Raw genomic sequence first — 16,161 nt, 5'->3', positions numbered from 1 at the left:
CCTGTAGGAACCCTGATCTTGGCTGTCATGCCACCAATAAGGTTATGAGCCATTGTTTTTCTTTTTTGTTTTTTCTTAAGGTTTCTAGCTGGTTCTGAGGAATCTGGAAGAAAGCTTTCAAAGATTAGCAAGACCTGGCTCCCAGCATTTGTGCTAGCCTGTTCCATCAGCTCAGACCAAGTGATGCCATTGCATTATAAATCTCTGAAGCCTACGGTAATCCGATTTATATATGTAATTTCGTCTTTTTTTCTTGCTGCTGTTTCTTCATTACAATTTCCTCTTTTAAATTGTTTTCTATAGGTACAGACCACGGTATTACAGTTCCTCCTTTTATTTTGTCAAAGGAAGGACAGTGTAAGTGTGATTGTTGTTGTGTGTATACAGGATACTGCTTGTTGAGAAATGAAATTGGGAGGCCTTAGCAGTTCAGTGAGCCCTGCGATAGATTGTTTTTCTTTTATTTTCTGTAGAAGTCTAAAGAAAGCTTGAAAATGTGCATGTCAAGATTCCTACAAGAGAACCCTGGCCTGTGTGCTTCCCTGGAGCCTTCTAGTTTTGACAGTGCTTTGATGAACAACTTGGTGTCTGCCTTGGACTTCTTTATGCTCCTGGTTTTCTGCTTCAAGTAAGAATACATTATTATAACAGGGCTTTTACTTGAGAAAAAATTGTAACACCTTCAGATCGTTTACTTAAAGAAATTTTGTGTACTAGGTTGTTGTGCTCAAATGTTTAACCAGTCACAAGTAGACAACTCTGAAATATACTCATTAGTGGTTTCTTCCTGGCCTGCAAAAAAAAAAAAGACTGGTGGCAAACTTCAGTCAGGTGAATTATGTATGCTACGATTGGTGCAAAGCATTCATTCACAGCTTTGGTAGTAGTCCATGCATCCGAATGCCTATTGCTTTACGCTATGAGGGGGCGAAGGTTCGCACTTTGCAATCGTTTATGTCCCGACACCGGGACTGTAGGGGAATTACTGATTGGTTGTGAAATATCAACCTTGCGAAAAGGGGTGACACGTGCATCCGGACACCTGTTGCTCTACACTGTGGGTAGGGGGGAGCAGGGGAGCATAGTGTCGTGCTTGTATAATATTTTATGTTCTTGATGTCACATCTGTAGAAGAGTTACTACTTAGTTAAGGAATACAAATGGGGTGACTGCATTGCTATCAGCGAAATGTGGGACAGGCTTACCTGGGGGTTGTGGGGTGAATTGACACAGCATGATGAGGAATTCATAACAATAAACTCGACTTGCTGCGCAACCAACAGGAAAGAAGGAGGGAGACAGGAAAGAGCGCTCTTTCCCGTCTCCCTCCTTCTTTCCTGCTGGTTGCGCAGCAAGTCGAGTTTACAAGTATGAACCAACCAGTCTGCAAAGAAGTATTGTTACTACCATAACTTATTTTATAAGTTTTGGCAAAAAAAGGTTTCTTGCAATATTTTGTCATCTCTGAAACGGGAAACCAGAGTAACTGATACAAGTTTAAGATCAAATACATATATGTATAAACTAAACCGTGTCATACATCACTGTAACATGCTCTGACACGAAACAACGTAAAAATTTGGTAACGTAAAAATAGCCACTCACAAAACAGCTGTGCCTTAGTTTCCATATGTTGCTGATTGAGGGCCTGGGAAGTGCTCGATGCCACTTGTTTTACTTTCTTGAAGTCATATTTGTATAACTGGCGCGGCATGGCACCAGAAGCATTTGCCACTGCCATGAACCGCGAGCTAGCTGATTTTTTTCGGATGCTTGTAGTGCTTGCAGCTAACACAGCCTCAAACAGGGTGGCCAGATGCAGCTGAACTAAGGCACTGCCAAATAACAAGAATAAAGTGTGAAATGACGGACATTTTTGAAGATTTTTATATATCTTGTGGGATGCAGAACAATAGCCTTCAATGTGAGACAGTCCCGCAAGCTGTGCATCGTGTGGTCACCCTAAACACAAAAATTGCAAAAGGGAGTTATTTCATGAATGGCCATATACGTCTCCTAAGTTTATCGTTCAGGCCGCACTCCTCAAAATATGCATGTGTAATAATAAAATGTATAATTACTAATAATTAAATAGTGATGTCAACTACAATTTTTTAAAACTAAATTTTATATCATACTTTCCATTTCCAGAATTATTTTTCCATAAAAATCACAAGGAATGGGTGAATTACAATGCCCATGGTCATTAATGACCTTGAGGTCATTAATGACCATGGGCTAGTCCTCAAGGTCATTAATGACCTTGAGGACTAGCCAAATACTAAGTGCCTCGCATTTAAAGCTGGCTAAATAATGTGTGTGGTTATTCTAATATAACTCAGTATTATATGCAGTACCATGATTGAAGCACCTTTACTAAGTAACTATATCACACCCACTAAACCAACATCCACCAGACACCATCATATGCTGAATATGTCCCCTTTTCAGCACCGAACTAATGCTTATGAATACAGTTTTTTTGACCACACTATTCAAATATGGAATGCTTTACCCGGACATGTTAGATCTTTGCAACTTGCTGAATTTGTTTTGTACGTTGCTAACCATTGATCTTCATGTTCAGTACATTTTGTACTGCTTTGCAATTTTTGTATTTGCTACCTCCACTCCTGCGATAGCCCTTCAAGGCTGCGATATGCTGAAATAAAATAAGTAAATAAATAGATTACTTAGGTAGTGCTTCTATTTTTTTCAGTTTTGAGATTTGAGAGCACATACTTCTTTTTCACAAATATGTTCCTTTTTTTAAATTTGTTTCACCTTTATTTAGCATTTTCAGATGTTATATTACTAACTGCACCCAATTTTCTTCCATAGTTTTGTAGTTCACCATGTGGAGCAGCAGGAAGTGAAAAAGAGCTGTTGCATCAATACCGCTATTTTGCTCATGATACATATTGATAAAATAGATGGAGACGTACTGAGTGATGGCAGTGCTTCTGCAGAATTACAGGTAACTTTGCAGCAAATATAATCTGGCCACTGTTGCAATAACTGAGCGTTTGTGTTCAACTTTGTGGTTTCAGGCCGAAGGCGTGTGCTCGCCAATTTCATCGTCTGCCAAACTGTGCTCGTTGATAAAAAATGTACCACCAGCAGTCCTCAAGTCATTGCCCAAAGTAAGTTTTACGTATCTAACCACATTTTTATTTTCTTGGCATTGCATTATCAATGGAATGTGCTGCAGTAAAATAGTGACCTTTAAAAATATGCTCTGGATGAGTAATCACTAATTTATAGAAATACTTTCTTCTATTTTTGGTATTGCTTGAAAAGTTAAGCTGGTTTGATTAGGAGAATTCATCTGCACACACTGTTATTGGCTCATGAGTGTGGTTATGTCACTGACTTGACTTCGAAGCTAGCAGTGCTACATTCAGCTTAACTAGGTGACGTTAGATATTTAGCATGCATGTAACTTATATTAGCTGTGTTAGCTCGGTACCTGTGACATTCTGCTGAGCATAAGATGATCAGTGGTTCAATCCTGGCCATCGTGGAGACATTCCGATGAGGGTGGAATAGAAAAGCGCAAAGAGCCCCTCGATGCGGAGTCTGTTTTAGCCTTTATGTCACTTCAACAAACAATAAATGGATGAGTGTAACTCACGAAAGTATTACTTTAGGTGTGCAAGTCTCAATGATGGAGTTTGGTAATGGCTGCTGAAAAAAAATATGTTCATGCTTAATGAGTAGCTCGCATTCCTACTGCCAACACTAACTCTACGTTATAATTCATGTATGCATGTGCAGACCACCCTGGCCATGTGTCCAACAGTGTTTCTTCAGGCGATTGAGCATCTGTAACAGTGCCTACCCACCATGCAGATGTGATAATGTGGATCCAAAGAAGGTATTGTTCAAAATTGCTTAAAATTACATAAAAATAAATAAACATACAGCTATCTCAGCTTCTTGAATAGCTATTAGGCAAAGAAGAGGACCCTCGTTTTATGTATGCTTCAGAGAATGGTACCAATTTTTTACTGGAAATCTTCTGTACACCTTTGTAGTGGCATAGAATATGTGTTGGTGCTCCTTTCTTTTTTCAAGTAACTGTGGCTTAATTAGTTGGTGACCATAGTTTCAGCGTGGAGTTAAGCTGGCAAAAATAATCAGACTCACACCACAAGGGTAAGCACATAACCTTGTTCTTACTCCTGGTTGAAGTTTATGAGCAAACAAACAAAATCCATAAAGAAAGAACAATTTTCTTCTCCCTTCATTCATGATATCTACATCTCGTTGCAACAGTACATCAAGTTGGCTAGATTCTTATGCATTTCATCTTATGTAGTGCCAAATGTAGTGATGCTTGTACAGTAATATCTTGCTAATTTAGTTTTGACAGTGCCAGAGAAAATTGGCCAAACAGTTTGAATGTTGAATTATCGTATTCACCGCATTTTGTGTTTATTTTTCCCTGTAACAATGCTGCCTTTCACGTATGTATGCCTGTGTTCATGGATACTTTGTGGTGGCTTTTCAGTTTCCTCCTTGATGTCTTTATTTCACCAACAATTAGGTTTTGTTCCTCTCTACTGATGACGAAAGCTGCCAATCTAGTCTTTCAGTTGCTGGTAAATGCACTGCTCCTGAATTCTGCATATAGGATCGCTAGATTGAAATGAAAAAGAGAAGTCGGGGATGGGGAGAGCTGTAATAAGCTATGCTCACATCCATAGGAAGAGAATGCAGATATGTCAAATACAGAGAGTTGAATCATTGGTGGCTACAGCTAGTGTAATCTATTATACACTACACAGCAGAAATACTACTCTGCAAAATCAAGAGGACAGCTAAAGATAAAAAATTCAGTTAAGCTGTATTGATGTATACTATAAAAGCAACAAAAAAATTGAACTTGGCAAGTTTGGACTACTTTTCATATTCAAAAATAGCTCTAATTTAAAGAAATATACATAGTTTTAAAATTTTCACACCATGTTGATGTGCAAAAGGTGATGATGTAGCACAAAAATTTTTTTTACTATTGAAGTTTGTCTGTATTTTATTTTTTCAATAATAATGAACCCTTTTCCTCAAAACTAATCAGACCGGAGTATGTGTTATGAACCAAGCTTAACTGCGCAAGTCTCAGTGTTGAAATTATAAGGGTTCTTATTCCGAAAATGTGTATGCGTAGGCTGTTTATTCTGAAAAATGCATTTGTTTACACATGCACTGTGTTGCGCTGTGTGTATGCACTGCCCTAGCTTGCTGTTATCTGCTACATCTGGCAAACAAGGCCACTGAGAAAGTTAAGTCTCTCCATGATGGTGCTTTCCACTGGCTAGGGTAAGTACCACTAACAAAAGCCAAGATACACATCGATGTCGTCCTGCCAGGATGCAAACACTAATTTCCGATGTGCATGAAAGAAAAATTTAAACTTCCCCTACACCAGCAGGAGCTCTCTAGGCATCGCTGTAATGTGCTCTGGTTATCATGCTTCGATAAAAAGGTCTGTCTGTAAATGAGTAGGTGGGTGTTGGTCAAGGTTTCCATCCCCCTGATGCTCCCTTTATGAGTCGCCATCAGTGCGATCTTTTCTCATTCCTTTTCTTTTGGTTGTTGCGACTTGTCAGGGGTCATTTGCACTTGCAGGGACATTCACACATGATGAAAATAAGTTGGAGAAACTGCATATAAGAAAAATCTGACTCTACATTCCTATAATTTCAGGCCACCAAGATCGAAGGAATGCAGGACCTAGGGCAAGCGCAACTGACCAATTCCCACTCTTAGACATACGGAGAAAAGCGTGTTGCTTATAATAGTCGTGTTTTCACGCAGTGATTAAGAGATCGCTGGTTTGTAATTCAGCTACAGTAAATTCAGCTACAGAAATTCAGCTAGTCCTTCACATACTCAATAAACATTCATCACATGTTTTTCTTGAAAAGTGTTCTTTATGCACATTAACACAGTGGATGTGTCTTTTCACCACGTCACCAGTTAACGTTTTGCTGTACTGCTCTGCTCCTATGTTGCACTGCAGTGTTGTATCATGTTTTCTTGGAAACTGTGGTACATAGTGTCATGTGGCATTACCCAAGCTATGATAAAGAAACATGAATGAACTCTTCTGAAATGTGAAAATGTTGAAAAAAAAAATTGGCCGCGTATCTGCGTGCTTCGCTGGAAATGTCGTCGAAAGACGATAGGAGGCGCTGCATGAGATAGGGATGCCATCTGGCAATACATCGGGAAACATTAGCTTGTGCAGAAGGCTTTCATCGGCAGAGGGCTTTTTCGTGCATAGCGTCGCATTTTCAGCGCAACCTAAGAAACACTAGGGTCTTTAGAATTACATTTCTATCTATTTTCTAGTAAAGGAACACAACACCTAATACTTACATATTGATGCTGCACCTCAGATATGCATAATATTTGCTTTTTAATTGACAATGTTCACAAGTATGAACTCAGCTACCAGTTCAAGATGGCTGGGCGTTCAGCAAGTGCTTAAACTTTGGTGAGGTGGCTGAATCGTGTGACAGACAGACAGACAGACCAAAATTTCTGCGTTGAAGTATCCCAAGAAATACTATTGTCTTTAAAACAACGCCTGGACAGGAACCATAATTTATGGATGTTTTCTTGTGGTTGCCATTGAATGCACACTTTTGTTTTAGAGCAGGCTGGTGCACTTCGAAGGCTTATTGCGAATGACGTCTCGTTGGCGATAAGACGAAGGATTATTATGGCTTTTTTTTTTTTTTTTCATTCGTTTTGCTTTCCGGACGGGCGCATAACCATACAGTTTTCTTCTGTGGGTTCACTCACGCAGTTCGCTTACGCAATGGAAGTGCGCGCCGGTTGCTCTGCTGCTAGTAAGTCGAGCGGTGATTCTTCCGATGTGGAATATTCCCCAAGTGCCGAACCAAAATCTGATCCATTAGATGTCAGTTCGTCAGGCGAAGATTTACTTACCAGTTCAGACTCGGATGACGACGAAGGAGCGACATCCTATCTATCTATCTATCTATCTATCTATCTGTCTGTCTGTCTGTCTGTGTCTGTCTGTCTATCTATCTATCTATCTATCTATCTATCTATCTATCTATCTATCTATCTATCTATCTATCTATCTATCTATCTATCTATCTATCTATCTATCTATCTATCTAGCCGCCTACGACTTTGTGCTCTCCTGGCCGTTTCGTTAATCGGATGTATACGAAAATTGGTATGGAATAACATGACCGTATTACCAACATAAATGACAGGTCATAACATGAAAATCATGACATGCATGTCATGAACAGCATGATTTACATTCCACTGCCTTGGGGCTCTTGCGGTCGTTCCGTTAATTTCATATATACCAAAATTGGTATGGTGTGACAAGAGTTCATGACGAACATAATGACAGGTCCTAACATGCAAACCATGACACGCATGTCATGTGCAGCATGATTTACATGACATGATCTCGGACCGCTCGCGGCCGTTTAAATGAATGGATGTATACGAAAACTGGTATGACGAGACATTTCTGTATGACGAACATAACTGACACGTGGTAACATGAACATTATGACATGCATGTCATGTACGAGATGATTTACATGCCACGCTCATGGCGCACTCGCGGCCGTTTCGCTAGATTGATGTACACCAAAATTGGTATTACGCGATGTGACTGTATGAAGAACATGAATAACAGGTGGTAACATGAAAACCATGACATGCATGTCATGTATGTCATGATTTACATGCCACGCTCATGGTGAATTCGCGCCCGTTTCGCTTGCTTGATTTGTACCAAAATTGGTATTGCGCGATGCGACTGTATGACGAAAGTCAGTGAGTGGTGGTAACATGGAAATCATGACATGCAAGTCATGTACGACACGATTTGCTCATGGTGCGCTCGCGGCCGTTTCGCTAGATTGATATACACCAAAATTGGTATTGCGCGATGTCACTGCATGAAGAACATGAATAACTGTTGGTAACATGAAAACCGTGACATGCATGTCATGTATGTCCTGTTTTGCATGTCACGCTCATGGTGCATTCGCGGCCGTTTCGCTAGCTTGACATAAACTAAGATTGGTATTGCGCGACGCGACTGTATGTTGAACGGAAATGAGAGGTGGTAACATGAGAATCATGACATGCAAGTCATGTACCACATGAACTGCTCATGGTGCGCTCGCGGCCGTTTCGCATGATTGATATGCACCAAAATTGGTATTGCGCGATGTTACTGTATGAAGAACATGAATAATAGTTGGTAACATGAAAACCCTGACATGCATGTCGGTCGTGTATGTCATGATTTACGTGCCATGCATGCTCATGGTGCATTCGCGGCCGTTTCGCTAGCTTGATATACACTAAAATTGGTATTGGGCGACGCGACTGCATGACGAACGTAAACGAGAGGTGGTAACATGAAAATCCTGACATGCATGTCAATTACGACGTGATTTACATCCCACACGCACGGTGCGCGCGCGGCCTTTTCGCTGGCTTGACATGCACCAAATTCAGTATTGCGCGACGTGACTGTATGACGAATATAAATGACAGGTGGTAACATGAAAACCATGACATGCGTGTCATATACGGCATGATTTACATGCCACGCTGATGGTGTACTCGTGGCCGGTTCGCTAGCTTGATATACATCAAAATTAGTATTGCGCAACGCGACTGTATGACGAACATAAATGGCAGGTCCTAACATGCGAATCATGACATGCATATCATGTACGGTATGATTTACATGACACTATCATGATGCGCTTCCGGCCGTCTTGTTAACGATATATACCAAAATTGGTATGGCATGATAGGTCATGCATTGTATATACAAAAATATACGTTTCAGTAGCATGCTATATACCAGATTGAACCTGCATGCATGCATGGCAAACATGGGATATATAGTGAACTAGATGCCATGGCATGAATGACTTCATTTGCCCCAAAGGCAAAACAAGGCGATGTATGCAGCTCCTTGCTGGTTGCTTCGCAGTGCATCGATTCTCACAGTGCGTGGGGTCTGTCAGTTTTTTATGATTTCAAAATAAAACAAATTCAAGAACTAAGTTTGTTACAAGGTGTAACTGGTTACTTTTGAATATCAATTTATTGATAGACATGATCCGCCAATTTCACTGTGGAAATAATTTATTTCTCTCACCAAAAATTGCTCATAAGTTAATCGAAGGTGATAGTAGACCCGCAAATTTTTTGGCAGAATGGCCGCCCAGCAACATCATTATTCACACCACTATCGATAGTATTACCACGTGGTTGTGACGGTGAAGAATGCTGCAGCAAGACTGCGAGCTCTTTAATTGGGCGAACTTGTGCCCAGAAAATGAAAACCCAAAATACAAGTGATACACGCTGCGCACTGATAGCGGCCAGGACAGTCGTCGGCCGTCGATTAATCTGATCATCGATGAAACGCGTCGTCTTTTATGTCTCATCGATACTTCTAGCGATGGTGCTCGCGTAAGCGCTCGAATAAACTTGACTATTGGCATCCGGCGCGTAACTTTAACAGAATGATCTCAAACAATCGTGAAGCTTCTCAAACATTACGGCACTGTCTGCGTCAAACGTTGCTAACAGTCTTTGTGGGTGAAACCCGGATACATCAAAACAAAGCAGTAACACACACGCGGCAGTAATATCGCTAGTAATATTAACGATGGGATGGTACTCTCGATTGCACTGTTTTTCGATAGTAGTACTACCGATAGTTTGTTTACACTATCGATATTTAAAAAAGAACTATCGATGCTATCGATAGTCAATTTACCGATAGTTCTGCATCACTAGTGGGAGAGCATCCGGCTAATGCATGGCATGCGGGAACCATGAACCACGGCACATCGTATCGCGCAATGTTTTCAGGGTGTTCCGTGACTACGCGGTGTGGTTCTGTATTCTTTGTTGAAACTTGTGGCGCACAAAAAAGACACGGCAAGAAAGTGACGACTGGACGATGTACTTACTTCCTCTGTTGGAAGTAAGCGCATCGTCCAGTCGTCACTTTCTTTGTCCGCGTCTTTATTGTGCGCCACAAGTTTTCACCATGTATAACCACCAACAAGCCCAAACTTACCTCCTTTCTGTATTCTTTGTCGCGCGTGCTGTGCGTTAGCGCCAGATATGGATTTTTTTTTTTTTTTTTCATCGCCATTTGCCAAGTAACTTTGCACCTTCAACAGGACTCGTGTTTAGAACTGAGGCACATTCTGGGCCCATGGCAAAACAGCACCTGTGCGTTACGCGCAACGAAAGCGCTGCTGACTTTCTTGCGGGCCACAAGCAGCCACAAGCCTGACCGAAACTTTGTAAACAGTGTAGTCTATGTATGTATGTGTGGTTATCAGTGTATATATCATAATCATCACCCTGGAGCACCTTGAGTAGCATGTCAGGCGAATAGCCAGGCAAACATCTCCAGCTTTTCATTAAAACATTTCTCTCTCTCTCTCTCGATTAGTTGTAGAGGCGGTAGAAGTAGATGTAACGAGCGTAAGTTATCTTGCAAGCGATCGCAATCGTTCAGGAAGCGGATGTCCTCGACAAGGCTGGTATCTTACAAGCCATCCCGATCAGGGAGAAAGAAAAAAACGACGACGCTTGTTGGCGGTTATCAGAGAGCTCACTCGCTCTGATCCCGAGCTCCAAAGGTGCTGTTTAGGACTCTGTGAAGAATAGAATAAATTTTCAGGAGTGAGCGAGCGTAACTAATAGACGCATCTACAGCAAGTGAAAGCTTTCTTTTTTTTCATTTTTTTTTTTCGGTGAGGGCACTGCTCAAACAAGTTTTAGGCAGTCGACCGATATTTTTTAGGCTGCAGCTCGCAATTACCAGCCACAACACTGCTTCTGTGGATGTTTTGCTACAAAGCCGAATTACAAGACCTTTCGGAGCCAATGCATAGCGGCGACCGAAATTCGCGACTCCGGCCAACACCGGCACGGGTCCCACTTGCTCGATTCGGCGCTCAACGGAAAACAGAAACGATAGGAGCCGGAGGGTTGGGGAGGTGGGGGGAGGGGCTGCGTGACACCGACAGGAAGTGTGCGTACTTTGTACCACCGGGCGCGGTCGCGTGTGCCGCGGTATCTTTAGAGGGGATCAGCAGACGGCTCATACCTTTGTAGGTGTTTGCTATAATTGAAAAACTTCCGTTGAAGCCATAGCAGTGGCTGATCCAGAGCGGGAAGGGGGGAGGGCATCGCCTCCCCCCTCCCCAAAGCCTGTGCCAGCCCCCGCCCCCTCCCTTCAGTCCATGTCGTCCACCTCCTTTGTCAGGCTGCCTCTTTTGCCTCTTTTGTCAGGTTGCTTTGCCTACCTCTGCCCAACGGGGGTAAAGCGAATATTGTCCCCGCTCTCTACCTCTCTCCTCATCGCTCCACGCTTTCCTGCTTCCCTATGCACATTTCCAACGAAGGCTTCCTAGAAACCGCCATAATCCACTCCGGGCTGTTGTAATATATGCGTGACCCCCCTAAAATGCCCTGCTAAGGCGGTAGCGTCAGCCTTTGTACTCCACCCCCCCGCCCCCCCCCCCCAACCGATCGGATGATGGACCCCGCCCTCCCCAAAATAGACACCTGGATCCGCCCCTGAGCCATAGATAGGTCACTTCTCTCTGCAGCGGCTGCGTTTCCCTACTTATTTTCTAACATGCGACGGTTTTCGATGTTGCGCGTTCGTGGAGAGCAAATGTTTCAGCTGGGCAACATAATAGCATCGGCGGCTGGGCAACATGAAGCCGCGGCAGCAGAACAAGCGCAATTGCACAGTACGTTAAAGGGACACTAAAGAGAAACAACGAATTGGTTTAGATTGATAGTGTGCTCGGAGAACTCTTGTGTAGTTTATTTCAACCATAGGCTTATTATTAGAGGAGAAAACCAAGTTCAAAGTTTCATTTTTAAATTTCGCGCCGAACTTTGTAATTCATGACGTAAAAGGTTTCAAAGAGCATTTAACGTATTTCAGCGCCACTGGCTCGACGAAATTTCCACAAACTCGTTATGTCTAGTCTCTGGCCCCCTCAGAGGACAATGTACTTCGATTTAACCGATTAGGAACTACGTAGGCCAAAGCAGGCGCCGTCAAAATTATGTGACGTCACGGCAAATGGTTCGGGAATTCCAAGGTGGCGTCGCCACCTGTATTTTCTTTTTGCGCATTTTCTCGCTTATTAAGCGTCTTCTCGCAGCAAGCGTGGTGTTTTTGGTATCGTGGAAGACTACACCTCAGGCTCAGCAAAATTGACTTTTTTTTTCACGCCAAAAAAAAAAAATGTTTTTTCAGGTCACCGCATTAGTCGAGCATTCTTGTGGCATTTTCGGTGTAAAATGAATCCAACTATGCCTTGCATGAAAGGTCGTATTTCAGTTTAACGAAGTGTCGATATAACGAAGTAAATTGCCGCTTTTACCAACTTCGCTATATTGAGGTTTAAGTGTACTCTGCACTATTTAAATGGGATTAAGTCAATTTTATTTTTTAACGTGCATACTAGAGAGCGACATCATCGAGTGATATGGTGTCTACCCATCTTGACATAAAACAAAGTTCTGTTTCACTCAGGGAATTTTTGGAAAAGCACTCAGGGAAAACCTGGAAAACTCGGGGAATTTAGAAATGTCAGCTTGGTAGACACCCAGATCATGACTTTCAAAATAATGTTGGCTCATGAATATTGTTTAATATTTACATATCTGCCCGATGCGTTTACTCAGCTATATGGCCACGCAGGTTTTGAACGATAATGGTGGCCGAAGGCCCCTAATGTTGCATTCCAAGAACTGTTTACTTCTCATCTTTACTGCCGGTTAATTAGGGATCAAAGGCACGTCATCACTCCATGTTTTTTTTTTTTTCATCCGCTGCGAAGCATGTTGTCCATTGGGCTCGTCCAACGCAGGGGTGGGGGGTGGGTAATATGAAACTTTTGCCCCCCCCCCCCCCTAATAGGGAACCCTGCGCACGCCTGTGTGTATACGAGCTTGCATTAGTTTACGTAATTTTTTTTTTCGGTTAAAAGTAATCGCAATGTTCCTTTGTTAAAGCTTGCGTATATTTGTTTTAAATAAAATGTTGTGGAATTCGTGGGCTGTTTCGAAAATGGTTACGTTACCATTCTAGGGCTGCTTTGAAAATGACTGCCTTACTATTCGAAAACTATTCGTGTAGAATTCGATTCGTATTCGCATTCGATTCGGTTCTAAATTTCACTATTCGCACACCCCTATATAGGCGCAAAACACTGTCGCATGTCTGCCCCTGTGTTTTACGTTGTACTGCGGCAAAAGAAAATGTGGAAGGAGCGGTTTTCTTGCAGAAAGCGCGACGGAAAACGTTTTAGCGTCAAACATCACGCGCAATGGATAAGCGGTCCGCTGGTGCACATGCCGCTTTCCCCGACAAGATACTGCCGCGACGCGCCTTCATTCAAATTTCGAAACTTGTCGCAGGGCGTTTCAGCACCTTTCTTGCGCTGCCAGCGCGCTCGTGGCCCTAAAATTTGATGATGACTACTATCTCAAAGCACGTTCCACTTCTTGGATTTCTGAGAATGGGGCTTCCACAAGTTGCTATGCCCTACAACTTTTCATATAAGCTAGTCAAGCTGATTATTAATAAGCTAATTAACAAGTATTAATTATTCTTTTCAATGTAACTGTAGTAGCGGCAAAGTATGCATCCCCGCCTCTACCCGTATATTTCATTGTGCAGAATCATTGGAGCTCAGCGTGCACTTCCCGGACAAGTTTCTTGTCTAGGAGTCGTTGGCTCAACGTGATCGAGCTGTAACCACCACGAAAGCTGACCTGCGCGGCGCCCAATGCATTGATTGCAGAAAAGTTCCACGATGCTGAGATGTATAGATCATTAGATATACCAGTACAACGCGCACTCTCTCTCTTTTTCTTAATGTTATCGATTGCCTTCTACGCGTGCACAATAGTATGTGTGGTGGACCTCAAAGTCCGCCGTCTGCCACGCTGTCTTGTTTAAACGCCACGTCCGAAACGCATACTCTTCTTCTAATGGAACAGCAGAATTTAAAAAACAACAAAAAAAAGGCTTCATGTTCTCGAGCTAGCGGCAGCTCGTGAGGAGCAAAAGCAATTATGCTGACGAACGTTTGCTAGGCGGGTGAAAGACGAAGTTCCAACAGTGTGGATCAGAGAGGTAATTGTAACTAATGGCTCAAATAGGAATATTAGGATAGAATATGATGATGTTTTCCCTCCAAATTCTAAATTTCAATCTCGAAAATTCTTAAACAACATATTACAAGATTACCTTGTACACGCACAAACACATAATAGCCACAGACGCTTCCGTGAATGATCAAAGGGCAGGCGTAGGAATCGTCTCCCAGTCGCTTGGCTGGTCATTCGCTGTGAGGCTGCCAGATTTCACTTGTTTTCGAAGCTGAGCTCATGGCTATCATCATGGCGCTGCGAAAACTTCCGACGGACGAGAACAGCGCGCTCATAATGACAGATTAACTGTCGGTATGCACAGTTCTTACAGCTTCACATACCTCACCAGCCCTGAAGACGTTACGCTCGTTAGTTCCGCCTCAGCTGAAGCACCTAAAATTATTGTGGGTTCCAGGGTCACTGTGAGTTGAAATTAAATGAAATGGCCGATTCCATAGCTCGAGCTTCGCTGGATGGCCCCATAATTAAGATACTTCCGGGAGTAGAATATATAACAACAACCAGGTAGACAAAAGTAGCAATTGGCACAGATGGGATGGAGTCAATAACAACGTGGACGGAATATCAGCACCTAAAATTCCCATGGAAGTCTCAGTGGAGTCAATCTCGACAATCAGAAGTTACGATCACCAGATTTTGATGCCGTGTTCCCCCATTAAACTTATACGTACACAGAGCTGGTCTGACGATATCGCCCCTCTGTCATTTCTGCGAAGAAATAGAAAATATTGAGCATTATTTTTTTGTCGTGTCGCAGATATTCACTTATCAGAAAGCGTCTTCTCATTATTCCGCTTTCAAAGTTAGGCTTCAGCTTAACGGCAGAAATTGTTCTAAGCTTCGGTGCCCCTGGCTTGGGATATTGCCACAGGAATTCCTTTGATGCGGCGTGTAATTTCATTCAATCTACGAAACTTACACCATTTTAATTCTGAATCCAGCAAATATTTGTTAAGTAATTAAAAAATGCGTTAAAATCTAACAAATCTATTGAAATTGTTCTGATCAGGTTAATACGGCAATCTGGTTCACCAGCGCCATCGCACTGTCATTGCAGTATTTATTTCATACGGTATGTGCTATTCAATTTTTCGTTTTATTTATTTTTTATCATTCTTCGTTTTTCGAATTATCTTCTAAATTTTAAACAACGAATTCTTGGCCAATCGGCTAATCCCCCAGAATGGGTATGTGCCATGTTTTAGAAGGAAAAACAAACAAACGAATGGATTTATTGGCAGGCTGTTGCAGCTCACATAGCTAGAAAGGCAATATGGCAGAGCCGAGAATTAGGAGATTGGAAGGCAAAGCGCGGTACTCGGCGGGGAAGTGCCCCGTTTCGTAATCACGCGACTCGAAGGTTTGGGCTGCGCAGAAGCGCATCCCACTCGGCTTTGCTCGGGCCGAGCGACCCGCACTCCCAAAGCACGCGTGAATTCAGCAGCCTGCCCCCAAGCGGTGTACTCTCTCTCTGTCTTTCACGTGACCCGTTATTTGAATAATAATAAAATGATGTTCTGGAGTTCGTCATCAGAAAACAAGTAATCGATACAGATATTTGAAAAGAATCATTCAAGTGGTATCTAGAATGGATACCAGTTTCGTGATCGCGTGTACACATTTGTATCAAGTTGACAGATAAAACGATGTAGTTTTTCTTTTTTTCCTTTTCATCCCGCCTTCAGGAGAAGCAGACGAAAACGGTTGGTGCTCCGTTCCTCGTGCTGCACAAGCAAGCAAGCAGGCTGCCGTGCTAGCACTGGACATGAGCATTGATGCCATGGCACGGCTTTCTAGGCTCGACGAAGTGCGCCGGAGGCTGTTTTCGGACGACACGGGCTTGCTGCGCAGACCGCGCAACATCCGGAGAACCACTACAAGTTCTGTAACGGGTGTACCGACAAG

At 42.6% G+C, this 16,161-nt stretch overlaps 1 protein-coding gene across 1 annotated transcript in view; it reads left to right on the top strand.

The window, feature by feature from the left end:
• Nucleotides 1-5,920, top strand: part of LOC119375503 (Fanconi anemia group A protein) — a 58,191-nt gene extending 52,271 nt beyond the window's left edge. Inside the window, exons 34-40 of the mRNA XM_037645690.2 lie at nucleotides 81-216; nucleotides 304-357; nucleotides 474-628; nucleotides 2,842-2,977; nucleotides 3,051-3,143; nucleotides 3,778-3,877; nucleotides 5,710-5,920. Coding sequence (XP_037501618.1) covers nucleotides 81-216; nucleotides 304-357; nucleotides 474-628; nucleotides 2,842-2,977; nucleotides 3,051-3,143; nucleotides 3,778-3,831 — 628 coding nt within the window. The 3' untranslated portion in view covers nucleotides 3,832-3,877; nucleotides 5,710-5,920. The remainder of the gene's footprint in view (nucleotides 1-80; nucleotides 217-303; nucleotides 358-473; nucleotides 629-2,841; nucleotides 2,978-3,050; nucleotides 3,144-3,777; nucleotides 3,878-5,709) is intronic.
• The last annotated feature ends 10,241 nt before the right edge of the window (nucleotides 5,921-16,161 follow it).

This window comes from Rhipicephalus sanguineus, chromosome 1 (genome assembly GCF_013339695.2).
Source record: "Rhipicephalus sanguineus isolate Rsan-2018 chromosome 1, BIME_Rsan_1.4, whole genome shotgun sequence".
NCBI lineage: Eukaryota > Metazoa > Arthropoda > Arachnida > Ixodida > Ixodidae > Rhipicephalus > Rhipicephalus sanguineus.
This window is presented reverse-complemented; position numbering and strand designations above follow the sequence as displayed.